We start from the raw sequence: 20,049 nt of genomic DNA, 5'->3' as shown, positions 1-20,049 counted from the left end.
AATAAGTGAGTAAATTTAATGTAGAAAGATATATGATTTATGTATACCCGTTCAACCGATAAAAATGTCAAAATTATTAAATTGAAAGGCATGATTGAGGTAAGAACCTTAATCACTTCACTTATGTGCGTGAGTTTTTATGATTATTTATCATTTCGTTTAACTTAAAAATAAATAATGAAATAAGAGATAGAGAGAAGTATCTTCTATAGTGACGAGAGAAATAAATAATGAAATAGGAGATAGAGATTATAGAGAGAAGTATATTCTATGGCGAGAAGAGAAATGTTACGATTCTTTTATTCTTTAAGGTAAAAAATGTCCTTAAACTCAAAACCCGATATAAACTTTTTTCTATCCAAATTAGTTTGATTTTTTTTATTAAATCAAATAAATAACCTATTACTCTATAAAGTAATTAATTAATTAACTACATTTATTTTTAATTTAATATGTTGGTTTAATATAATAACTTACTAATTATTCTAATTTTTTCTTTCAAAAAAAAATTATTCTAATTTTTGTTCACCCAAAATAAAAAAACGATTTTGCTTACCTAGTTCTAGAGCTGTCAAAATAGATGTCGAGCTTATATCTTATCATGATCCGGGTTATAAGAAAACCCAAAAAAAAAATCCTATCTTTTTGGCCAAATCCATGGGTTTGTATTCTAAAGGCTTAATTGCTTTTTTCGTCCCTTAAGTTATTATTTGGTATCACTTTGGTCCCTTAAGTAAAAAAAAGATTGTTTTGGTACTTTATCTTTATCTCCGTTACATGTTTTGGTCCCTTCCGTTAGTTTTAATCAAAAAAACGTTAACTGCTATCCACGTGTCATTTTGGCATTGGTTGAAAAACTTAATTTATTTTCTTCATCTTCTCCACTTAAATTCTTCATCTTCTTCCCCCATTTTCTGGAAAATCAGAACACCACTAACAAAACTTTCATGAAAAAGAAAAAGAAAAAAAGAACAACACCAACAACAAGAGCAAACAATAACAACAACCCAATAAGCAGCAACAACAACAAAGAAAAAAAAGACAAATCTCCAAACAAAATCAAATCATCTTCAACACCTTCATTCCTATTCAAACCTAAAATATAAAACATTTAAAAACTCAAATTCATCATCTCAAAAACACCAACAACACTCAATCTACCTCAGAAAAAATTGAAAATTGGTGTTGTTCTTCAACCTTGGATTCAATTGGGTGTTGTGCTAGTTAACCAAATTGGATTTAGCACCAAAGTCACTTTTCTTGATAATTAATTTTTGGGTTTTTATTGCTGGATTTTTTCAACTGCTAGTTGTAGTTGTTGTGGATGTTTTGAAGATTTTGGTTGATTTTCCCATTGTTATTGAATCTGGAAAAAAAAAATTAGGAAATAGATATGAAGATTTTGGTTGATTTGCTTTAGGGAGATTGAAAGAGATGTTTATGAATGAAAAAATTGGTTATTGATTAAGTTATGAAATTGATTATGTTTATATATTTGTTGAAGATGATGAAAAGAAAAAAAAAATATGGGTTGGTGTGTTGTTGATGATGAAGATCATGAAGAAGAGGATGGAAAGAGAAGAAAGAAGATGAATAATACAAACCCTAACGTTTTTCTGAATTTTTTTAACGGAAGGGACCAAAACAGGTAACGGAGATGAAGATAAAGTACTCAAACAATCTTTTTTTTAGTTAAGGGACCAAAGTGATACCAAATAAATAGTTAAGGGACCAAAAACGCATTTAAGCCTATTTTAAATGGATTGACCCATCAAACTTTAGCATGGTCCATAAACCTTTTATAATCATAAGCTTTTCAAAATCAACTTTGAACATGATAAACTTATTTTTCGACTTCTTTGCATCATCCACCACCTCATTTGCAATAAGAATCACATTTAATATTTATCTTCCCTTTTCACCAAGCATGGTTGAGACTAAAAAATAACCCTGGCCTATTTACCAAGATTTTAACCAAAACTTATACATACAATCAACTAAAGAAACGACCAATAGTGTGACAACCTCTATGGGGATTAACAACTTTAGGAATAAGAGCTATAAAGGTACGATTATAACCTTTAACCAACTTCCTTACCATTTGAATGAAATTCCACAAAAGATCTCATAAAACCAGCTTTGATATATGATCGTACCTGATCAGAAGGTGATTGTCGGTGCTTTGAATGCGGTGGTTGGAATGGTGGTAGAATGCGTCAAGAATGCTTCTTGGAACAGCGAAGGGGTGTGTACCAGCAGGCACTCGGACGCTCAAGTCAGTAGAGATCATAGAGTGAGGGTTAAGAGGTGGAGGGCTGCAGAGCTGTTGTAGTGGCACACCTAGGTCCGACGGGTACGAAATCGTGGGAAGTGTAACCGCCAGAGAAATAATTGCGGGAATGTGCAAAGAGACATTGTGGTTCGCTTGAACCAGTCCTGCTTGCTCTGTGCACTCCCCTCGCGGTGAAGGGGTATGTCGCAAGTAAATTTGCCAAACGTGGAGTTTAAGCTTGGGATTGTATTGGACCTAAGTAAATGGACCTAAAGCCCTTTTGGCCGATCCAGAACAATATCCAATTATAATTCTTTAAGAAAATCAAAATTGACACCATAAGATGCAATGTTCTTGAAACTACTGTAATCCCAAATCGCCTTCTTCATCTCTTTTTCAGCGTGGCCTCTCCCAACTCGCAAACATCATAAGCATCCTTCTAGTAAAATGTTGTATTGTAGGGGATAGATTGATAAATTATCTATATTTGGGGTCAGGTTGGTGAATCCAAAACAGAAATTAAATTTATTTGTTTCTTGTGTTCATTTGGCTAACTCAATACTCATGTTTCACAACTATATAACAAGGGAGTTCCAAAAACCACTAAACACCAAACAACTGTTGCCAAAGCAAAAGAGTACATCCTATAAGATGATTATGCAAAAATAAATTTATTAACGTTACTTTTTATAAAAAAATTGTGGAAAAAGAAATCATTATTATTAATAACCATGTCGTTAATGGTCATTTAACAACTGTCTCTAATGTGATTTGAATATATTCCATACGTTTACAAAATCAAGTTCTTACTAGCAAGGTGATATCTCTAGAACAATTATCATTACTTAATTTACATGAATTGAGGACTTCTTAACTGTAGCATTTGAATAAACAAACATGCTCACAACCTTTTCTCTTCAATGTGACAAACAAGAAAACAAACCAATCCAACAAAATAGAAACGATTCTCCAAAATATCCTCATTCCATTATTATAATTACAAATGGAGAACTCCTTTATTTTGATGCACTAGAACGGATCACAAGTAACTCTCATGAGTTTCCAATAGATATTTTCTCAGATTTTCCACAAGGTCATCCATGGTCATGCTGTCTTCTTCATCCATCTGCATCAAAGCTTTAGCAATTTAGAATTTCACTTTATCCCAACATTACAAATCAAAGAGATACAATTATACAAACAAACAAAAGACACTCCTTTACTCTTTTGATTTTTTTAAAAATATATTTTTAAAAGTGTTCAAATTTATAAAGTAACTAAATATACTTTTTTAAAAATTGACCAATAACAAAGATTTGTTAAAAAGAGTGCTGACACCATTTTAGTGTGAACATAAGCATCCACAATGAGGTTTATCAATAAATTAATCCCTCCGTCCGTAAATGATTGATTTATTTGATAATTTCACACAAATAAAAATATAAATAAAATAGTATTTTTACTAAATCACTCTTATCTATTATTTGTGTATTCACAATTATCATCATTATAAAATGAAAGTTATTGACTTGAGTGCGAATGAAGTAATATTAATTACATGATACAATTGGAAAAAAAAAAGTGATTAATATTATATTGAAAATTGAAAGTTTTTTTTTTGGGACAATTTTTTTTTTTCTTTCTTCAAATAGGTCAATCATTGTGAGAAGGAGGAGTATAAGATAATATACGTTAAATAAAAATTGCTACTGGGTTAAGGAAGACAATTTTATGTCCCCGTAAGCATTGCTCAGTTGATATGGATAATTTGCAAGGATCGATGTTTGAATCCTAGACACTCTACTTATTCATCTTAAAAAGTGAATTTTAATTAGTAGACTATTGAGAAGGAAAAAAAAACAGTTTTATAATTCTAAAAAAAAAAAAAAAAAAGACAGTTTCATACCTGAGCACAAATGTTGATTACAAGAATAGAATCACCAAATGGTAACATGCTACTACTTGTTATAGTGATATTGAACTTTTCAAGCAATTCATGTATTTTGAGCACTATGTCTTTTTGCTTCTCACAATGAATTCTGATGAGTACTTCCTTTTCTTTGACTCTAGCTTCAACCTCGAGCAGTGATTCTGAGGACTTCTTTTTATTTGATGAAACTTGAGATTTCCACTTGAATATTGCTGGATTTGGTTTGCTATCTTTGTTTTGATTCTCCAATTCTTTAATGCGCTTTTGAAGCTGTTTTGTGTAATTCACAGCTTCGCTAAGTACATAACACTTGTCCATCTATAGTAATTAGAGAAATTACAATATAAAGTCAGATAGGAAATTAACCTTTAATATTCAATTATACTAAGATAGAATACTCACAACATGTTTGTGTAAGATAAGTTTTTTTAAATTTAAACAATTCGATAATAATACAGCATTAAACAATAATAGAGATCTCGAAAAATATATATATAAGTCAATGAAAGCATAGGTGCAGTATGAGCTGTAGCTTGATTTATTTATAAGTTAAAAGCAGATGTTTATTTATTTATAATTTTCATCTGACAGTGTCAGTTTAGAATATGATATCTTGATTTTTTTAGGGATGATATCTTGATTTTTATTCATTAAATAAAAGACAGATGAATTAATGCAATCCCCACTTTAAGCTCAAATTTTTTCTTTTAAATCTTAAACACGAATGCATTTGAATTAGCTTCTGAATAACTAATTTGAACTTTTTTTTGAAGGAACTAATTTGAACTTTTTTTTTTTGAGGAATCTAACTAATTTGAACTTATCTATTGCATTTTGAGCATATAAAAGTTGTTTTGGCTTATGTTATTAGTAATATTCGTGAGACAGAGTTCAAATCCCATAATTTTGTAAAGTAGTTTTAGACTTTAGTGTCACTTTAATATAATTTTGCTTTTTCCCAAAAAAAATATAAAATATAAAATAGTTTAACAATATTTTTCTTTAATTATGAGATAGTTTATATATAAATTTGTAGGATAATGGTTCATTTAACAATCATATGATTGTATACTTTTAAATTAACTTTAGATCAATAATGAAATCATAGAAAGAAACTAACCTTTTTCAAGCCAGGTATCATGGCTGAAAGTGCTATGATATTCTCAGTTAATTCCCTTCTCCTTTTCCTCTCAGCCATCAAATGATCTTGTACTGTCTCACATGATCTTCTAACCTTCTTTGTTGCTTCCTTCACCCCCCTTGATTCATCTGTCCTTCTTTTAGTTTTATGTGACATTGGTTCAATGATTGGTTCAATACTTGAGTTACCAAAAGATAGAAGGTATGTGGCTGGAGAACTAACACAAGATCTTTCCAAAGACTTGATTGAGTTGGAGTTATTACTTTTGTGGTTTGTTTCAACATTCTCATAATCACCACAAAATAAACTTGTCTCATCAAAGGACAAAATACTATTTGTGGGGCTAGTAGCATCACCTTCAACATTAATTATAGTTGTACTATTGTCTTTGGTTTTATTGGAACAAAGATAAGAAGAGAGTTCAATACATTCTGGTTCTTCAAGGATGATATCTTTGAGAAACTCTTGCTCATCAAATGTGGTGGTGCTACTTTGATTCAAGATCACATCATCTTCCATTTCCTATGACAGTTAATTCAAAGATAAAAAAAATGTATCAATTAACAAATAATGATATAAAGATTAGCAAATCATGTATGTACTATGAAATTTAATTTACCATATAAGAAATCAAATTTTCCAGTGAATCCTCCATAGTTGCAAACAAATTGAAGAGAGACCCTAAAGTGACCCTTTTGAATTTGACTGGTATAGAGTAGCTAGGTGTTGCAACTTATATATAGTGAAATTAATGTTAATGAATTTTTTTGTGCCCACTTAATTCACGTTTTAGATGGAGTGGTCTTGAGTGAGACCATTTTTTTTGTCTTATTATTGGGATTTCTTTATTTAAATTATATTTTGGATCTAAACGAATCTAAATCAAGATTTCATATAACTATTTCAGCCGGTTGGTGGTAGAACACCGTAGAATTTTAACTACTACACTTTATAAACAAAATAATAATAATAACCATCCCTCAAAAAAAGAAAATATAATAACCTAATCTCAATAATACAATGCAGGTACACTCCTATGAGTCACTCTTGGTTAAAGCGTTAAATAGAACGCTAAAATATGGTTTTGACCTCTGTAAATATGTCTCGTTTTGATTTTAATCCATGTAATTTATTTATTTTTGTTTATAATCCCTGCAAATATGCATCGTTTTGATTTTGATCCTTAACCCCACTTTTGTGATGATTTACATACATTCATTTATTAGAAAAATAGTCCCTGCAAAATCTTTTGATTTTTAAAAAGGTCCATGCCAAATATTTTACTTTTGAATATTTTCAAAAATAAAATATTTTGCAGAAACAAAAAACAACAAAAATAATTTACAGGACTAAAACCAAACTAAAACCAAAACCACATTTTACCTTAAATAGAAAGATGATACAGTAATAAACATGTGAGAAAATCGATGGAATATTTTAATGGCCATACAATTATTCAATACTTTCTCAGTAGGACCCAAATTCCCTACTTTATGGATTTCATGGGGCTTCAAGCTGCAACGGATTTCACGATGATTTTAAATCAAACGATTCAAATTTTAAATTCAGTTTTACATGCTAAAAAGATCTTATAAGTCAATATGAGATAAGACGATCCATATTTGTTACATCAATCTGTTGTAATAGCAAAGAATCCAACTCGATCTTAGATTAGTCAGAATCATTTACATTTAAACTCTTCTCCATTTCTTTCATTTGTAGAGATAAAGACATAAAAAATCTTAAAAATAATTAATGATGGTGCAACTCATTCAATGATAAGATTCACCACTTTTTTGTGTCTATCTCTTTCATTATGATCTAAACTCATCTTTGATTATGTTTTAAGCTTTATAAAAGAAAAGGGTGAGGCCTACGTTACCCTCTCATGATATCAACTAATCAAAATGTAATATACATAGGTAACATTAAATGTCAAATAAATGAGTAGATTTTTTTCTAAAAATAAAAGAGTTAATCTTTTTATTTTATTTTTAAGGAGAATTAATCTTACTCATAAGGTAACTTTTAATACTTTTAATTTTTATTTAATTATATTAAGGTGTTCAATCTTAATTAATTTACACTACAAGACTTATAACAAATAAAATTTTACATCAATTTTTTTTTTTCATTTGAATGTCCTTAAATTCATCACTTACATTCATAAAATTTCTTCCATTCTAAAACCCCGAACGTGAGAACAAAAACATCTCCTTCATTCAAATTTCTTCTTCTTTATTCTTCCATATTTATCAATTCTTGTTTCTTTTTCATTCTTCTTCCCATTTTGATTGTTCAATTTTGTCGTTCCAAACTACCGCAGTTTCCAATTGTAGTGAGAATTGTCGCTGTTTCTAGAACCGCGTAAGGTATCGTGACTTTTTTTTATTTAAGCAGTCAACCTAATAAAATCTGCTAACACGTATAGACCTGCCTCACTATCAGCCGAAACCTTTAAGTCCAAACAAAAGAACAAAAGCCTCATCACATAACCATTTCAGCAGCAACCGAAAAAAATGCTAGCAAACTCCCACAACATCACAGCGGCAACACCTGCTAGCAGTCCTCAAAGTACAACAAATGACTTACTCAATTGTTATAATTAACTACCTCACAACCAAAAAAAATAAAACCAAAAAGAAAAATCAAATCACCATACTTGACGTGGTACTAGAAATAACGACATTTCTCATGATATTTGGAATCAAACAAACAACGAGGATTCTCACGAAAATTAAAAAATGCGGCAGTTTGGAACGACAAAATTGAACAATCAAAATGGGAAGAAGAAATTTTATGAATGTAACTGATAAATTTAAGGACATTCAGATGAAAGAAATTTGATGTGAAATTTTAATTGTTCTAAGCCAAAAAACTTGATAGCGGTTTTCGCAAGTGTACGAAATCGTTCAAGTAGTAAATTTAAAACGGTAAGACCGAGTGTCGAACTCAAGGATCGCGTTATACTGTCGAATAATACTTGTTACTTAATTGAACAAAAAGGTACGAGATTTGTTTGATAGCAATAATGTAAATTAACAGAAGAAAATTTGTTTGAATTTTATAATAAGAAAATTGTTGAGGATGAGGTTCGCTAGATGACTATCTTAAGTTAGTAACTCGAATATAACTATTGAATCAACTTATCGAATTATTACCGAATTCTCTAATTTATTCTTACCCTAATTCCTTAGTGACAAAACCATTAATTCTAAAACAACTCCTAATTCCTTAGTGAATTTAAGATTAGAATTAAGCATGAATGAACAAGAATTCTCAAGTGGTTTCAAGGGTTTGCATCTATTCCTAGATTACAAAGGCAAGAATTTCTTATCTCAAAGCGTTTATAAATTCAACTTCCGTTTCACAATATAAACCGTAAATCAATTTAAAGGTGATCAATCAATAAAAGCATTAAGCATGGAGATAAGAAAAACAATTCAATAAGTTTCATCAATAATCATAATCCAATCACATGACAAATGTAATCATCTAGGTCTACTCATCCCCAACAACGGAGGGTTTAGTTATTCATAGCAAATAAACAAGAGAAAGAGATTAAAGAAGAATTACAAGAACGATCCATGAACGATTCTTGATAAATCTCCTTCAATGGTGTTGAAAGCTGCCTCCTTTGGGGGAACCGGCGCTTGATTTGATGGGCCTCCTTGGTAACCCCCTTGCTGTTGATTTTGAGTCATGTAGTGTAAATTAATTAGGATTGAACACCTAAATATAATTAAGTCAAGATTACATTAGGGATCATTTATCTTATTTATTTGTAACACTTTGATCCCTTATCTTTATTTTTTTCCATTTAGGTCCTTTACATATACATCTTTTTTCTCATTTTTTTATTAAAAAATACATAATTTTATTTTTAAAAATATATTTTTATTAAAAATATATTTTTATTAAAAATGAAAAAAATCCAGAAATATGATGAAGATGTTAATCTTCTTCCTTTAAATCTTCATCATCATCATCTTCTTTAAATAAAAAAATTTCTACTAAAATAAAAAATTTCTACTAAAATATTAACGATATTAGTAGAATTTTCATCATCATCATCTTCTTTAAATAAAAAAATTTCTACTAAAATATTAACGATATTAGTAGAATTTTCATCATCATCATCTTCCTTTGGTCAAATCCGACTCAACTTGATCTATGAACACGCCTAACCCCGTATCCTCTCAATCAAGTTTTCTTTATACACCACATGTTTGAACCTCTAATCACAATATTAACGATATTATTCATAATTTTAATCATATAAATCTTCTAGAACTTGATCAGGATTTATATATATTCAATTTATATATACGTATGCTGGTAACAATGATCTTTTTGCAAATTTCATTAATACTAAGGGGGCCTGTTAAAGACAAGATCTGCCAACTAACTGCTCCCTAAAAGAAACTTATACAATATCAGTGTTTTACTCGGCTACGCAAAACAAATTTGACAACCCCAACATCAACTACTAAAAAAACCAACATTAAATATGGTATATAGCAACATTATATTATAGGTTTAATTGCACTTTTGGACCCCTATTTTTTTAAAAGTTGCGGTTATGGACCCCTAACTAATTTAAATACAAAACAGCCCCTATGTTTTGATTCTTTGACAGTTTTGGACCCCCAGTCCATTGTTGACTCGGTCAACGCTGACGTGGCACCCTAAGTGAGGTGCCACGTGTCAATTTTTTTATTTATTTTTTGCCTTGGGGGTCCAAAACTGTCAAAGAATCAAAACATAGGGGGCTGTTTTGTATTTAAATTAGTTAGGGGTCCATAACCGCAACTTTTAAAAAGATAGGGGTCCAAAAGTGCAATTAAGCCTATATTATATAGCTGTATATATAAGGCATATTTTATATATTCAAATACAGATTTCCCAGCTTATAAAATAAACAGATAAGTGTTAGCATGTCCTAGTTTTTTAGTGGGAGAAACTTCAACTTCTCTCTAAATTTTCTTTCTCTTTCGTTCATCGAGGAGGGGTGGTTTTAGGTAATTTTTTGACCTAGAATCACCCCTCTACATCTTTTTTCCCCTTTTCTTTCAATCTAAATAAGTGATTTTCACATCTATCATGTTTTTCCTTTTGTGTTTTTTGTGATTTCGTCGTCTAAGTGCGGCGTTGTGTTGTTCGTCGTCTTGTGCGGCGTTTGATTTCGCGTTTTGTCGCGGTGTTTGTTCAGTTTCTATTGAAAGATCTACATCAGTCAATTACAAATTCAACCAATAATTTGGACATCAACGTTGCAGATCCGGAAGCATGAGTATTTCGGTGACTTAAGTTTTATCATATTATTTATAGGCATTTTGTCGTTTTATGCTGTTAACTTAGGTGTTGTAAGTTAGTTCGCAGATTCAGCCTTTACGTTTTTAGAGATGTTTGTATATGGTGTACTATGTCGATTTGAATGATGAATATAATTTTGTTTTTGTAAAAAAAAATACACAGAGAAATATGATTGTTGGCATGGCTTGCAATATAGACCGTCTATTAATTTAATTTTAAATTCACCGTGTACATGTTTATCATGCGTGTTTTAACTGTGCTTTTGGCACAATTGACATTTCTTGAGATGATTGTATTTTTCCAAATGGAGTTGTATATTGCTATATCATAATCACAAAAATACATATGTCATGGCTTGTAATAAACGAACAATTTTTAATTCACCAAGCAATTAAAAAAACATGCATATCATATATTGTAATAAAAAATTAGGACGTAGTTTTTTGTTTTTTTTCTTCTCTCGTGTCAATACCTACTTTTTTTCCCCTTTGTCAACTACTTTTCTTGTATATATTCACATTGTGTTGATTTTCGTAAATATTATTCCTCATCTTTCATAAAATCTGTGTCAAGCCAAATCAAACATTTTTCTTTCTTCAATTCTCTTCACTTCAAGAAATTCCTAGTCTGCAAAAAATGAAAAACTCCATTCAGTTTTGGAAACTACCTCCACCCCCCATCCTATCAAACACACCCTGCTAAACTTTCCTAGTAAAACTACATGAGAAGAAAATACGTGTGCAACTTTCCTAGCAAGACCGGGGCTGAAGAAAATATTGTTGGAAAAATTAATAAATCATGTTTTCATACTCTGAAGTCTGAAGTGAGAAATACATTTAAGACAACCAAATATTTTTAACGTGACACTGACGAACAAAGTATTCAACAAGAAAAATGACACAAACCGCATTAAACTTTCAAATGTTTTAACTCCAATTATTTGGTCTAATACAAGAGAAAAGATAATTGCTCTTCTCTTATCTGTTTTTGCTCATTCCTGCTGAGAAATATACATGCATGAGTTAACTCACACTCAACTTTTTTGACGAGAATGAGAAAAACAAATGGGAGAAGAGCAATTATCTTCGAGGTCTTCTTTACTTATCGATAGATAATCACCTTGCTTCAATTTTTTTATTTTTTTTTGGTACAACCTTGCTTCAAATTTATTTCATCAAAAAGTTAAGATACTTTCGAAACGTTTAAATTGACAGCAGAAAAACGGGAACAAAACAAACGTGTAGGACAAAATAAAAAAGAAAGGTAGCAATAGTTCAATAATAATAATAAATAATATCATTGGTGCTACTTCAATTGCTAGATGATGATGATGATTATGAGATGATAATAATATTTAATAAATTCTTGTCAAAAAAAAAAAAATTAATAAATGTTTGATTGGTTGATAAGAAATTGATTCATTAAGGTCGTGAATTTAATTCGTTTTTTAAGTGCTCTTTGAACCTTGAGACATGTTCAAACTCTTGGAGCCTCCAAACATCTTTGCCCATTTATTTATTTTAAGAGATGAATTTATAACTATTAGGTTATTTGACAAAAATAAATAATTAAATAAAGATAACAAAAAACATTGGAAAAAATCCACATCTGTGAATAATGGTGACGTTCTTATAAAAATAATTAAGACGATATGATGATTTTGTAGAGAGATGGAGAAAAGTATAAATAACCAACAATGAATTGGTACATGTGGTAAAAGATTTAAACCCCTTAAATTATTGGTTAGAGATTCGAGTATTGACTCTAGTATATGGAGAAAATACTGTTGAGTGGAGATAACTCACTATGTGTAACCCCACTTGTTCCTCAAAAGAGATAGTGGCTCTTAAACGATGTGGAAACTTCATACTCGTAACATGGTAAAAAAATCGTATAAAGGATGAAAAAAAATCTTCTTATTGTATTCAATACGAAGAATGGTTGGACGGATAAATTAATTGAATTTAGCCGTTGAATTGACTTAAAAGTTCTTGTTAAATAGATCAGTTTTTTTGGATAGCCAACTTATTTTACAGCCTATAGCATAATCGCTAATCATATAAGCAATTATGGATAAGTTATTAATATAATACAAGATAAATTAAAGTAAAATCGTTATTAATAACATATGAGTTGTATTCATAAGCTATCGTAGACAGTTTGTGGAAATAAGCTCAAAATAGTTTATTAACGTGTCATTAGCTTTTTGCAACAGAAAAAATACATGCTATAAGTTGTTCTCATAAGTTCTCACTAACCGTGTCTCAAGTGCTTATGATAGTAGAAAAGTTTAAATAAGTCAATTCAAACAACCTCAACCCTATTAAAATTCATAGAGTTTTAAAATGATATGATGTTTTCAAATAAGTCTTTGAGATTATGAATATTTCATGAAGGTGTCTAACTTTATTAAATTTTACTCATATCAATCCTTCTGAAAACGTGTTACGAACAAAATTGATTACTTTTTCTTTTTTTCTTAAAAAAGAAAGTAAGTGATTAATTTTTAAAATATTCATAGTTTCATAAACCTATTTAAGAATGCCATGTTTTATCACACCATCTTATTATAACATATCGCAATACACTATTTAAATATTATTATTAAAACATCCCTAAAAAAAAGTATTATTATTAAAACATATGTTAGTGTAATAAGTAAAGTGTTAGTTAAGTAAATGATTCTTATAAATATTCAAAATTTCGTTTTTAGTTCCTACAAAATAAAACTGCATTTTTTAGACCCAGTAAAAAATGTTGTCAACATTTTTAGTCTTTGTAAAAATTTTCATCAACATTTTTTGTCTCTGGAAAAATTATCCGTCAACATTTTTGTTCCCTAAAATGATAAAAGAAAATGTCACGGGGACTAAAAACTGCGATATTATTTTGTAAGGATTAAAAACAAAATTCTAAATATTTAAAAGACTTGTTTCAGTTATGCATCATTTTTTTTTTTTGTGGTGGCCGGAGTTTGAACTCCAGACCTTACATATTTTATGCATTGTTCAACTTCAAACCAACTGAGCTAAGTTCATGAGGACTCGATTATGCATCATATAATTAAAGAAATGATAGTGTGCAAATTATATCAGTTTTAAGGCGCATAATGGTCCATGTACAGGCCAGATTCATAACTTTAAAATGAATATACAAAAAACGTCATGACATAAACAAATTTTATATTAACCTAGCTATGTGTAGTCTTTTTCATCAATTTGTAGCTTACATGTAAATTTTTGTCTCCTTCTCATGAAATGCAGAATATAATTGAGTCCTGCTAATATTTTCATTTTGTTTGATATTTTCCCTGAACTAAATAACATCAAATACCAATGTGGGTTTGATTCCTATAGCTGTCCATTTGAAAGTGAGCTCCACACCAATTTGGTGATCAGTGTCAGAAGAACGGATCCAAATGGTATAAACGTGTGGAGATACCTTCACTCAATTTTTTAAGTTAATTTCATTGTAATTTTGCTTCTTCTAATTTAGAATGTGTTGATTTTGTTTTTCTTTTGAAAAAACAAATTACCAGTTGATGTACAGTCAAGTATTTGCATTTTAATTGTTAATAAAATGCTATAAGCTTTTTTCCTTTAAAAAAAGTTATTTGAAGTTTTGAACCAATAAATTTATCAATTTAAAATTAGGAAAAGTTTGTACCGCCATAATTTTGACAACCCTTTGAATGTCGTGATTTTGGATATATGCGACGATGCCCAAAATAGAAGGGGTTGATGGGCTCCCAAGTCCCAAATGGAGAGGAAGAGTGAAGACAATCGTCAGCTGCTTTAGACTGCGGCGGAGTGGAAAGAGGGTATTGCTCAATGAGCCCCTCGGATTGCTCAACCAATCGAGTCATAACTCCCAATTGACATTTTTTGTGAGTAAAACCCAATCGAGTTGCAACATTTTCCCAAAATTGCGTGAGCAATCTGAGGGGCACGTTGAGCAATCATTGTGAAAAGATGAGGTAATACTTCAAACATTATTTAAGGAACAACCCACACAGAAACGTAGGTGGGCATGATGATGATTTATGCAAAAATTTGTTTTGTCGAATTATTAATTTCAAAATGAGAAAAGGAAAATAGATGCAATAGTACATGATGCAAAGTCTATATTAGGAAAAGGTTGCCAAAATGAAATCAAATTTTATTGCATGAGCTTTAGAGCTTAGACCTCATCATGACAGCTCCATCAACACCATTTCTTACCCACGGTAAAAAAATTCAAAACATAACAGTTGAAATTAGAGCTCTTCAAATATCCAGTAGTTGTTCTTCACTAAACAAACTCTTTTCAGACAATTCATATTATTTTCAACAACCAACCCATTTCACTTCAATTTGAAAGGGTAAAGGCAAAGATAACAAGATAAACCAGATTCAAGAAACATCCAGTGAAAGAAGGGAAAGGCAAAGGTTGCACTGATGTTAAGTTTAACATGAAACCAAATTGGAACAAGACACGTTGGTTAACTTTAACTAGACATGGGGTGGTTAGAAATATACTCAATAGCAAGATGACAAGAGTCAATTTTATCAGCTTCCTTGTCTGGGATTTCCAGCTTGAACTCCTCTTCTAGTGCCATTACAATTTCGACGTTGTCTAAGCTGTCCAAACCCAAATCCTTCTGAAAATGCACTTCTGGAGTCACCTGAGAAACCATTAAACCCATAAATATAAATTATCTGCACAGCTTACAATTTACAATGCATGATCAAATATGCAAGGTGTAAAATAGACGAGTACAAACATATTAAAAAGATCTTTCTACAGAAGAATATTTGTATTCAAGAGTAAGAAAGTTCAAGCGTCTAGATACAAGACAACCAATGAAAATAAAAATTTAAGAGGAAAAAATAAAAATAAGATCCTTGATGACTCCTGTGCTCAAAAGAATTAAGAACAATGTTTCTAAAAAACTATGACTAGCAGAAAATTCCTTAACTAAGAACAACAGTCACTGAAGTGAGGGACATTCTCATCAAAGTTTTTTTAAATGCATGTGAATAACCCAATTTCAACTTTTATATACTGATATTGTGATGATGACTTGGTAGTTGATAACTATTAGGAGATGTTTGGATTAACTTATTTAAACTTATCTACTGACATAAGCACTTGTGCGACTGTTTGGGAGAGCTTATAGAAACAGTTTATAGCATGTCCATAAACTGTTTTCACCTTTATTTCCATGAGCCTCCAGGATAACTTATACAAACAGCTTTCAGCTAATATATGAAAATAATTTGACTTTATTTTATATTTTGTTACAAAAATAGTTTATTCACAAGCACTTATATGATAAACACTTAATAACTGTTTATCCAAACAAGGTCTTAGTCTTAAAGCAGAGGATATTAAGTAGCAACACTTCTCTGATACAAGAAAACTCCAACTCTGTCGAATAATATGAACGTTATAGATCATAAAATGTGAAACCAGACAGTCTAAGTCAATTTACTAGCCCCGCACATATTGTATTTGCAGTGGAGGAGGACTCTGTTGTTCTTATTGTGTATAACTGTGAGCTCCTAAATATTGGGCAACTGTGAATTAAGAATGAATACGATAATAGGTATTCTAAACAAATACTAGTAAACACTGTTGGCTCATCAGCTTGCGAAGTGAACTTGAATACATTGTAGAATGTGAAACAAACAATATAAAGTCATGTGTGAAATCCGAAAAACAAAGTGTCTATATAAATATTTCAAAAGACGGAGAATCCTAAAGTAAGGCATCAAGTGAACAAAATAGAGCCTTTTAAATTTACAATTGTCTTAAATCATTTGGTACTGGCAGATGCACACATTGTGCTGCTGCTGCTACCTATTTGTAATTTGGTTTCTGTTAGATTCCAAATAAATGAATCCCCTGGGAGCTATGCCAGTTTCTACATATACTTAAAATATCTAGCTCTGAAGTTTCTGATTATGGAGGAAATCAATCTATCAATAGCTGAGCAAGAGTTGTGGGAGAAAACTGACTGTCTATTTAATTTGAGAAAATGTTATCCGTTCTCATTACATGTTTCACTTTTGATTATAAAAACACAAACATTGTTTTCCCTTTGTCTCCCATTTTCAAATATATATGAAGGAAACAACAGAAACAAAAAATAGTTATTTTCCTGGTTTCCAAGACAAATCCTTAAAAGCAAGAAACAACTGAGGTATTTTTGTAATTAAAAGTGAAACACAGGAAATAAACACAAAAACATTCAATTGTTTTTTCTGCTTCCTACACAAGAAACGAGGTGAAAGTAAAGTTGTTTTTGTAATTAAAATAGAAAACAAGAAGAAATGCAAAACAAAAATGTTCTTTTGAAACCAGGATACCCTAATTATCTATGTTTGGGAATTTAACATATTACATATTCTGGTTTAAACTTGTTAATAACATGATGAAACCTTCTACTATGAACAAATAGTGTATTTATATCAGTGTTGCTTCAACTTAAATAAATGGAATAATGAAAGTCTCAAAGATAAGTTCAAATATTACTTTGGGAACAAAAGCCATATTGAAGATTAAACCCCCGCCCCCTTCACCCCACCCAAAGGAAAAAAAGTAGAAAACTAGGCCATAAAGTGTTGTGTGTATCAGCCTCCTCCTTATGCATAATACAGAAGAGTTTGAAGTCCACAGCTCAAATCCACCATAGAACACCATGGCACCGCCATCTTTCACAAATTGGCCGTGGCGGTTGTCAAAAATTCGCCATCGGTGATATTTCACAACACTGGAATTTTGACAAGATTAATCAAGTGTTTTTTTTTTAACCAGTGTGTGTGTGTCTAGGAAATGGGTTATGATTGCACAATTTTTTTAATGAAAACAACACTGTTTAGGAGTTTTTTTATTCGGAACTTGAAATTTTATTAATGAAAACAACACTTTTTTAAGGAGGAGAGGAGAGAGAGAGTTACTATATAGTACAAGGATAAAAACAAGCCAAGATCAAAGAGGAAAAGGAGAAAAGTGAATCAAAGCAAGGGGAATGTCTTCCAGTCCCTAACTCCTTTGCATGTCAAATCTGGAATGCCTTCATGAAAGTAGAGTTTATCAAATGTAGTCTTATTTTCCAATTTAAATATTTTGCACAGGACTGTATTGAATATAAACATTCAGATGAGGGGTATTCAAAAGATTTTATTCAAACTGTCAGAAATTACGCATTACTAAAATATGAGAGAATCCATTTAAACTTCAATATTTTGAAAAAATAAATATAACTACAGCATTATAAAGTCCAAACATACAAGCAAATTGTATGAATAAAATTATTTTTTTAAAAATGCCATGTAGAAAACCAGTAGGAGTTATTAAGGTAAGACTGCAGACATCTAACCCTTCTCACACTCCACAATGATAATGCCCATTTAGAAAGAAAAAAAAACATTGAAGAAAATGGTTTATTTAGCCAAAGAGCCATGTAGTTTTTCCTACAAAATGCATCTCAGTTGAATAATATATTATTATTATCAACTGAGAACTGCAACGTAGTTTTCTCTTGCACATAATATCTCTCATTAAATCTTCAAACAAATCCCCGCATAACCAAGCAGACACTTCCCACATGGTGAGTAAGGCCTTATTTGAATAAACAACTTAATCAAGTGTTTATCATATAAATGTTTACGTTTATCACAGTGCTAGAAAATAAAGTCAAAATGCTATCATATAAGATATACGTGCTAATGGACATGTTATAGATTGTTTTCATAAGTTCTCTCAAACAGTCTCACATTGGCTTATGTCAGTAGATAAGCTCAAATAACTCAATTCAAACAGGCCTCAAATCAACAAATAAGCTGATCCAAACAGGCCCTAAATCTAAAACTTTCGGAGCAACCCATTCGGAAAAACCCATTTCTAATTTTCCACACAAATTAAGACAACAAACACTTCTAAGATGGTTAATGAGCAAACCTTTCAAATTTGGGCTAAATCAACATAATAACAACTTGGGACACACATTGCACATCTTTTAGCCTTTTAACATTATTACAAACACCACCCAGGTAATTATTAAGGTAAATTTCCAAACTTTAGCAAAAAAACCTTTTGAATAAATCAACATAATAGTGATTTAGGTTACCTATTACACATTTTTCTCAATTCCAAATTTTGGGGGAAACCCATTTGGACAAATCAACAGAATAACAATTATGCATACTCATTTCTCAGTTTTTTTCCCCCTATCTTACAGTAATAAAGACTAAAAATTATGCAAAATGAAGGGGAAAATAGGAAAAGAAGAAACCTTTGAAGGATCAACTTTGGGGAAATCTTTGATGACAGAGAGGACTCGCTCGACGACTTCTTCTTTGGTGATATGATCGTCGTGTGAAGACATGGATCGAATGGAACCATTCCATGGTTGTAATTTTGGAGTGGATTGGATTGGAATACGAACATGGCGGAGTATAGCTGCTCTCAGTGCCATTTCTCTCTCTCTCTCTCTCTCTCTCTCTCTCTCTCTCTCTCTTGATCTCTCTGTTTCTTCTCTTCGTGAACGAGTGAGTGTTAGAGGAACTTGTCACACGCACTATAGAAAAAGGGAACAAAATATTCTAGTTACACCCCATATTCTGCTCATTACCTCCCTCAAATACAAAATAATTAACAATAATTTTTAAAACCATTTTTATATCTTTAATTAAAAACATTTTATTGAGTCCCGTAAGCATAGCTCAATTGGTATGATACTGCATTATTATATGCAAGGCCGGGATTCGAACCTTCATTTTATTGAATATGTTTTTAAGGGACATTTTATTGTATATGTAAGTGACCTTTTTTTTCTATTGATTATTATTGTTTTTTTATTTTTGTTATTTTTTCTTACATAAAATATCTCATTTTAATGTTCGTTTTTGATATGTAAATGTATTGGATTGACCTTGAATATGCTTGAGACTTTCCTACCAATAAATTTCTCCTTGAGATGTTGCACATAAATCCCCTACTATATATATTGCATAGACATACTTGCTTAAGTGCTATAAGATATTTATTTGAGAGTTGAGGTAAATATTAGTAGAGTATCGCCGTTCTCTTTTGTGTTTAAGAGAAAAGTTTCACGTACGAGACATTCTTATATTGAAGACATCAAAGACTCGATCAATTTCAATGATGTTGTTAGGTACAATTTTTTTAAAAAAATTTGTTAGGTGTAATAAATTATTATTTGATTGAAACTCTCATACCAATTGATGTGAACCTACGATGGAGGGTTCAAAGATAAATGACATTTGCAAGATTGAATTCATTTTTTCAAGCAATTTTTTAAAGACCTATCATAGAAACACACATAAAGAACCAAGAAAGAAATTGAAAACTTACAAAAAATAGATTAGACTAGATGACGACATA

General features: G+C 30.7%; 2 protein-coding genes across 2 annotated transcripts; both read right to left on the bottom strand.

The window, feature by feature from the left end:
• Window positions 1–2,970: 2,970 nt before the first annotated feature.
• On the bottom strand, window positions 2,971–6,114 carry LOC11438380 (transcription factor bHLH18). Its single transcript, XM_003624187.4, has 4 exons — window positions 5,963–6,114; window positions 5,323–5,865; window positions 4,179–4,520; window positions 2,971–3,398 (listed from the first exon to the last, which is right to left on the bottom strand). The coding sequence occupies exons 1-4, from the start codon at window positions 5,996–5,998 to the stop codon at window positions 3,312–3,314; spliced, it is 1,008 nt and encodes a 335-aa protein (XP_003624235.1). The 5' UTR covers window positions 5,999–6,114; the 3' UTR covers window positions 2,971–3,311.
• An 8,682-nt stretch (window positions 6,115–14,796) lies between these two features.
• On the bottom strand, window positions 14,797–19,211 carry LOC11426055 (acyl carrier protein 1, mitochondrial). Its single transcript, XM_003624186.4, has 2 exons — window positions 18,938–19,211; window positions 14,797–15,322 (listed from the first exon to the last, which is right to left on the bottom strand). The coding sequence occupies exons 1-2, from the start codon at window positions 19,118–19,120 to the stop codon at window positions 15,146–15,148; spliced, it is 360 nt and encodes a 119-aa protein (XP_003624234.1). The 5' UTR covers window positions 19,121–19,211; the 3' UTR covers window positions 14,797–15,145.
• Window positions 19,212–20,049: the final 838 nt, after the last annotated feature.

Source organism: Medicago truncatula, chromosome 7, assembly GCF_003473485.1.
Source record: "Medicago truncatula cultivar Jemalong A17 chromosome 7, MtrunA17r5.0-ANR, whole genome shotgun sequence".
Lineage (NCBI taxonomy): Eukaryota > Viridiplantae > Streptophyta > Magnoliopsida > Fabales > Fabaceae > Medicago > Medicago truncatula.
The sequence above is the reverse complement of the archived record's forward strand: the minus strand, read 5'-3'. Positions and strand labels throughout refer to the sequence as shown.